Genomic DNA, 7,394 nt, shown 5'->3' on the forward strand with positions numbered 1-7,394 from the left:
CCGCCCCCCCACTCCATTTTCCTCATTAATTTGCCAGGGCTTAATGGGAGACTAAGAAAGGCATGAACAGCTGTATAATATGGATAGCCACACTTTAGTGAGCACCTACCAGGTGTCTCTATTACTGATTATGTACATTTTCAACTCAACCCTATAAAATGGACATTGTCTTCATTTTATAGATCAGAAAATTGAGGTTTAGAAAGCTGGCATGATTTTCCCATGGTCACAAAGTGTCCCAGACTCAAACGTTGTGAGTCTTACATTCCAAGCCACAAGCACTACCTGTCCCCCAAAGCTGCCCAGAGCCAGTAAGCCTGGCGAATTGTGGCATACCCTAAAGAGGCTGAGAATCTGACAAAGATGTGATCGCTGGCAGCCATGGCTAGATGGAGAGCAGAAGTGAGGGAGGGAAAGTGGGGCTGTGAGGAGAGCAAGTCCAGAGGAAGCTTTCTTCAGGCTCAGAAGGAAGCAGCCAAAAACTGCCCCTGGCTGTGCCAATAGAATTTATAGATGCCAAACACAATGATTCAGCCTAGGATAAAGAGAGAGTTTAAGTCAGTACGTTGGGGAGGAACCCCCACCCCACCCCAGCTCATGTCACATTTTTTCAGAGTGACACTTCTGGCCCCTCTTCACATAAGAGCAGAAAAATGACCGTCCTGATTGGTGAGTTTGTCAAGCTCTTCACTGTGACAGTAAAGACACTTTCTGTGCAGCCAAGGCCTGTGGCTTTCTAAGCTGGCCTCACACTGGGTGAGTGAGCTCAGGTGTGTGGGGTTAGCAAGTCTACCAGCCTTCCATACCTAAAGCTATGTCCTCCAACTGACCCTGACACCAAGCAGGACTCAGGTGTCTCTCAGTTCCAAATGATGCCAGGGATCAGGGGCATTAGGAATCAAATCTCTCAAGCCCCAACAGGATGGTAATTAATGGGGGGAATTGAGGGCTTAGGTGACACTGCTTTGGAGGCCAGGGCGGGTAAGGTTCTGCTTAAGTTGAATTCAAACCTGCTCTATTTGGGACAGTGCCTGTGGCTCAAAGGAGTAGGATGCCAGCCCCCTATTCCAGAGGTGGTAGGTTCAAACCTGCTCTATTTTTCATCACCAACTTGAGTTTCCTGGACATTTGTTTGCATAAATAACCACTGGATTTTGCCTTAACTCCCATGGTTTTTACTCCATATAGACCTCACCTCCATACTAGGATTCATCTCAGTGTTTGTTTATTGTAGCACTTAGAGTTTTTTTGTGAGGTTGTTAGAGAAAACAATTTTGTCATCAATTTTTTTTTCTTTTGAGACACAGTCTCACTTTGTTGCCCAGTCTAGAGTGCTGTGATGCATAGCTCACAGCAACCTCAAACTCTTGAGCTCAAGTAATCCTCTTGCTTTAGCTTCCCAAGTAGTTGGGATCACAGGCACCTGCCACAACATCCAGCTAGTTTTTCTATTTTTAGTAAAGACAAGGTCTCACGCTTGCTCAGGCTGGTCTCAAACTCTTTTTTTTTTTTGTAGAGACAGAGTCTCACTGTACCGCCCTCGGGTAGAGTGCCGTGGCGTCACACGGCTCACAGCAACCTCCAACTCCTGGGCTTACACGATTCTCTTGCCTCAGCCTCCCGAGCAGCTGGGACTACAGGCGCCCGCCACAACGCCCGGCTATATTTTTGTTGCAGTTTGGCCGGGGCTGGGTTTGAACCCGCCACCCTCGGCATATGGGGCCGGCGCCCTACTCACTGAGCCACAGGCACCGCCCTGGTCTCAAACTCTTAAGCTCAAACAATTTACCTGCCTCAGCCTCCCAAAGTGCTAGTAGGATTACAGGCGTGAGCCACCATATCAACTTATTTTAACTCACTGGGTATAACTTCACAGATTATAATTAAGCCATCCAGTATAAAATCTGTTTATATTATCTTGGAGTTAAGAGAGTTAAGGAGGAAAAATCTGTAAATGTTTTCTCCTCAAATAGATATGTACAAGTAAAAACATGATTATAATGCTTCATTTAAAAAACATAATGCAAAATCTCTTCCTTTCTAAGAGCTTTCACTATGTAATAACAAGAGCTAATATTTACTGAGCACACACCAGAGCCAGGTTGAGATTGTCTTGTTTAGTCTTGACAACCCAAGCAAGTAGGTGCTATTATGTAGAAGAAAAACAAGGTTCAGAAAGATTCAGCCACACAAGCCAAATATATGGATTCAGGGCTTGGTCCTACGTCTGAGTCCAAACCCCTGGCTCTTCACATTACTATAGTTTTCTGGTAGTGGAAAAAAGCCTTTTCTTCTGCCCTCTTAGATTTAGTGCCTGGGACCTGAGAATTAAGCTGACAAAGACAGATTAACAGATTTACTACACATGCACACAGGAGCCTAACAGAAAAGAAGTGAAAACCCAAAGAAGCGGTTAGGTTTCAGAGTTTAATATACCATTTTAAGAAAGGGAAATAAATTAAGGAGAAGCAATAAAACAAAGGAGGAGGGGTTTGAGCTTAGAGGCAGATGTGGAAAGATAAATATGCATTATCAGGGGAGCTAAGGGTTGTTTGATTAAGGTTTGTCCTGTAGACTCAGTAGAAACAGTCAATGCTGTTTCTAGTGATAAGTAGAATCTCCTTTTCCTGGCCTGAGATAGTGGAGAGGGCAGGGACACTTTCACAAACGGAAATTATGTTACCTTTAAAAAGGGAAATTTGTGTCTTGTTTTTAGGTACAGAAAGGTAAGATAGTTCGTCCTGCATCTGCTGTTTCCCCTTTACCTTCAGTTCAAAATAATCCTTATGCCAAAGTGGCATATTTGGGGGTGGCAAATTCTGACCTCCTTCAGTTCCCACACTTAGCATTTTTAAAAATTCCCAAATATTTATGGATTTCTATCTTTGAGCTGGTGCCCTGCCCTTAGGAGTTCACAGCTGAGTGTGGGGAAAGACACGCTTCCCAGTTTCAGGCAGGCCTGTCAGTGGGGATAGCTGGCCCTTGCATTTGGACAGTTTCCAAGGTTCCATGTGTTTCATACACACCAATCTAATGTCTGATCATCACAACCAACTTTATGAAGCAACCTGGTTCTGGTATGTCTATTTTATATAAAACCAACTTAAAAGTTAGGGAACTTGGCTAAAGCTACCCAGCTTGGATATACGACTGTCTGCTTTGCTGCTATATACACACCCAACAAATGCACATGCATATTTATATTACATATAACATTCACTTGTGGAGCTGGTACTGACTCTGACCTAGACCGGCCCTCACCCTCCTTGTTCATTCACACCAGTGATCGTTAGGCGCAGGCTCATGTGGAAATGTAATTCCCTCAGGCTGTGGCTAATACATGCTACTGATATAAATGAGTTGGGCTTGTCCCTTGGACAGAAGTTCCAAGTCGCTCATGTGAAACTGGTGAGCTCTCTGAGGTGAGTCCAGCAGGATTTCCTCTTGGGGGTTTGTGGCCTGTTAGCTCTTGATAATGCCTGTGTTTGGAAGATAAACAGTATTTTATTCAAAACACTCTCCTTGAGATCTATCACCAGTTTAGACTACGGTTCCCTTTTCTGGAATCTTCCACAACACTGCTATGTTTGGCAGAAACATGGGTTGTCTCTAACAGCCATTCCCAATCAATCCTCTTCTTTGCATGCCTCCCACTGAGGAGGATGGAACGTCACTCATTTTTTCAGGCTTCTTTACAGAAAGGTAGTCAGCGAAGAAATGAGGGCAGTGTGTGGGCTGAGGGCAGGTTTCCAGGAAATATTTCTTTTCGTAAGGAGAGGAAGACTGAAGAAAGATTTCTCTTGTAGCCCTGGGCAGCTCTCTGCTACCCTCTTTTGAATGTAGGTATGTTGGGGAGTGACAGCTGGAGCTGGGGGTCTTCACAGTTAGGGGAGAAACTCTTGGAACCACAGGCCTGTAGAAATAGCTTAGCGACGGGGCAGGCCTGGGGCGGGGGTGAATTCAACGTTTGGGGAACAAAAATCAAGGAGCGAAAATCAAGGGGTTGGGCCTCTGTGGAGCTCCCCAGCCCTTTAAACGACGGGCGTGGCCTGCTGCCAGTGGGCGGGACCACTTTCTGGGGCGGGGCCTCTCGTTCGAGTCCCACCTTCTAGGGGCGGGGCTAGGGCGGAAGGGTGGGGCCGCGCTCCGTCGGGGCGTGGCCCGTGGAACCTCAGAACCCCGGCGACACCGGGCTTGAGCGCGCATCTCCGGGCGCGGGGTTCCTCCCACGCAGCCTCTCATTCAAACGATGCCGAAGGGGCGGCGCGGCAGCCAGAGCCCCAAGATGAGCCAGCGGCCGGCCCCGCCTCTCTATTTCCCATCCCTCTACGACCGCGGCATCTCGTCTTCGCCGCTCAGCGACTTCAACATCTGGAAGAAGCTTTTTGTGCCGCTGAAGACTGGCGGGGCGGCAGCGGGCGCGGTGGCGGGGAGCCGGCCCTTGCCCCAGGCGCCCCCGGCCCCGGCGCCCCCGCCGCCGCCACCCGGCCTGGGTCCCCCCAGCGAGCGCCCCTGGCCCCCGCCCTGGCCTTCTGGCCTGGCCTCCATCCCCTACGAGCCCCTGCGTTTCTTTTACTCGCCGCCGCCAGGGCCCGAAGTGGCTGGCTTGCCCTTGGCCCCCGGCCCCAAGACCCCCTGGCTCGCCTCTGCCTCCCACCCCGAGGAGTTGTGCGAGCTGGAGATCCGGATTAAGGAGCTAGAGCTGCTCACCATCACTGGGGACGGCTTCGACTCCCAGCGCTGTGCGTGACCTTGCTGGGGCCACCCAAGCCCACCCTAACCTGCTCTGGCCTTTCCTTGGCCCTGGGCTGAGATTTCATCCACAGGAGTCCCAGATCCAAAATCCATCCCACTGAGTCCCTCTGCCGTCAGCTGACCCCTCTCCCCACCACAAATGTGAACATTATGAACCTGTTAGTCCCAAGCTCCATCCTCCCTTCCACCCTGAGCCCTTTGAGTAACAGGATTCCGAGCCTCCAAAACCTGAAATTCCTTCCACCACTCCCCGCATTCTGAACTTTAGTCTTCCTGAGCAGTAATACTCTTACCTCTGTCCTCTGGAACTCCAGCCACCACGGACAGACCTATCTCTAGAGACCTGAGGGTTAATGTTGGGTATTAACCTGGGGCCCTCTCTGGGAGGAGGGGGGAAGAGATGAGGGTCAGCTGGTGTTTTCAGAGGGAGGTGGGAATTGTGCAAGACCCAGAGACCCAAGTGGCTACTCCACTTCCCAATGCTGGAGGCAGCTACCCTGGGTCTCCGTGTCCCTTGCACAGTTAGCCCTCTCATCAGGATCCTGGGCTCTGCGTCTGATCTTAGATCTGAAATCTTAGGGATCTGTTCCAGGGCAGACCAGGTGCATTGATGCATGCAGGATTCCTCTGGTGTGCAATTTCCTCCCTGTTGGAGGGTTAAATCATCACATCCACGTGTTCTCCCAGAAGGACCTATCACAGAGTAGATTATTCAGTAGCCATGGGTTGTCCAGCAGATTTTGTCTTTTCCATTACCTGATCTGGCTAAGGCTTGCACTTGACTGGAGGGCAGGTGATTCTAAAAAGACCATCCCACCTATTGTATACAATAGGTTAGATTGACCCTCCTGCCACACAGGGAAGGAAAGTATGAAATCACCTAAATGCTTAGGTCCATATGGCAGTAGTCATGGTCCTCAGTTCATCAGACATCCTGTAATGTACCCTTTCTCATAGCCATAGGGAAAACAGTCCCTAGAAAACTTGGGCTTTTCTAAGTCCTGGATTTCCTAACTACAGTAGAACCTCTATAAGTTGACCACCCAAGGAACTGTAACAAACTGGTCAACACGTGCAGATGGTCAACATAAGGAACTAGGCCATCTTACTGTACTGATATGTGCACATGGTGCTTGTCTGGTCTATGAAAATTAGGTTACCTTAAGGAGGCGGTCAATATAGGGACGTGGTCAACTATGGCGGTTCTACTGTACTACATATATATTCTCCAGTTAAATGTGTTTAGGCTGTTAGGGTATTTTTCCCTCCCATCTTGGATCAGAAATGGGTTTTAGGCTCATCTGGGGGCACAGCTGCTTCCCAGGAGTTTGGTTCGGAAGTGTTAAAAAAAGCCTTTATCTCTATCACAGCTAAGTTTGTTTTGTTTTCCTGCAGATAAATTCCTGAAGGCCCTAAAAGATGAAAAGTTACAAGGACTGAAGACCAGGCAACCTGGAAAGAAAACCTCTCTCTCCTGAGAAGCTGCCCACCGGAGCTTGGGCAGCCACCTCCTTAGGTGTTAGTGCTTAGATAATGTGTCCCATTTGTTGTCATTTCAAAGATGGTTATTTTCTGTTCTGCATTTACTGCTGTTCCTGTTGCTCCCAGCATGTACTCCACAAACAGTGCCCACTCGAGTGGTGATTCTCATGGTCTCTTTCCTCTTTGTGCCGCTGCCGAGAAAGCTCTCTCATAGGGTCTAGACACTGCTGCCCGGCTGGCATTCAGGGTCTCCCGAGACCAGGGGAGGGGACCCACAGCACTGCCATAGTCAGGCAAAGCAGAATAATAGACATGTCAGGAGGGAAGTGGGAGAAACCAAGGGTGATACCTTTTGGGTTCTGCTGCTGTGTCTGCTCAGAAAGGTTCTTTGAGGACTAGAATAGTGGGGTCCCCCCCAAACATATTTACTCCTCGAAAGTGTCTGGTGTTTTGCTTTGCTTTTTTGTTGTTGTTGTTGTTTGTTTTTTGAGACAGAATCTCACTATACCGCCCTTGGTAGAGTGCTGTGGTGTCACAGCTCACAGCAACCTCAAACTCTTGAGCTTAAGTGATTCTTTTGCCTCAGCCTCCCAGGTAGTTGGGACTACAGGCACCCGCCACCACACCTGGCTAGTTTTTTTATAGTTGCCTTTGTTGTTTAGCTGGCCCGGGCCGGGTTCGAACTTGCCACCCTCAATGTATGTGGCTGATGCCGTAACCACTGTGCTACGGGTGCCGAGTGTGCTTTGTTTTTTAAAATATGTTTTGAGCCACAAAACTCTGATAACCTTATCAAAGTCATGGCCCATCCTAGAAAGTCATATATTCAGGCTGGGCACAGCGGCTCATGCCGATAATCCCAGCACTCTGGGAGGCCAAGGAGAGTGGATTGCCTGAACTCACAGGTTCAAGACCAGCCTGAGCCAGAGTGAGACCTTGCCTCTAAAAACAGCCAGGTGTCATGGCAGGTGCCTGTAGTCCCAGCTACTTGAGAGGCTGAGATAAGCGAATCACTTGGGCCCCAGAGTTTAAGGTTGCTGTGAGCTTTAATGCCATGGAATTCTACCGAGGGCGACAAAGTAAGACTCTGTCTCAAAAAAAAAAAAAGAAAGAAAGAAAGTCATATATTCAAGAAATATTTATGAGTGATGATGGGT

The 7,394-nt window shown here is 48.7% G+C and overlaps 1 protein-coding gene across 3 annotated transcripts; it reads left to right on the plus strand.

Moving 5' to 3' along the window:
- Positions 1-3,716: 3,716 nt before the first annotated feature.
- On the plus strand, positions 3,717-6,532 carry C14H11orf91 (chromosome 14 C11orf91 homolog). 3 transcript variants are annotated; one of them, XR_008374368.1, is made up of 2 exons: positions 3,717-3,839; positions 6,151-6,532. XR_008374368.1 is itself a non-coding variant. In XM_053562926.1 (2 exons), exons 1-2 carry the CDS (start codon positions 4,250-4,252, stop codon positions 6,231-6,233), a joined length of 576 nt encoding a protein of 191 aa, XP_053418901.1. In that variant the 5' UTR covers positions 4,164-4,249; the 3' UTR covers positions 6,234-6,532. The 3 variants fall into 3 exon arrangements, 1 of the variants encoding a protein (XP_053418901.1); XR_008374367.1 differs by having other exon boundaries at positions 3,723-3,843; XM_053562926.1 differs by lacking the exon at positions 3,717-3,839 and adding an exon at positions 4,164-4,742.
- The last annotated feature ends 862 nt before the right edge of the window (positions 6,533-7,394 follow it).

The sequence above is a fragment of the Nycticebus coucang genome, chromosome 14 (assembly GCF_027406575.1).
Source record: "Nycticebus coucang isolate mNycCou1 chromosome 14, mNycCou1.pri, whole genome shotgun sequence".
NCBI lineage: Eukaryota > Metazoa > Chordata > Mammalia > Primates > Lorisidae > Nycticebus > Nycticebus coucang.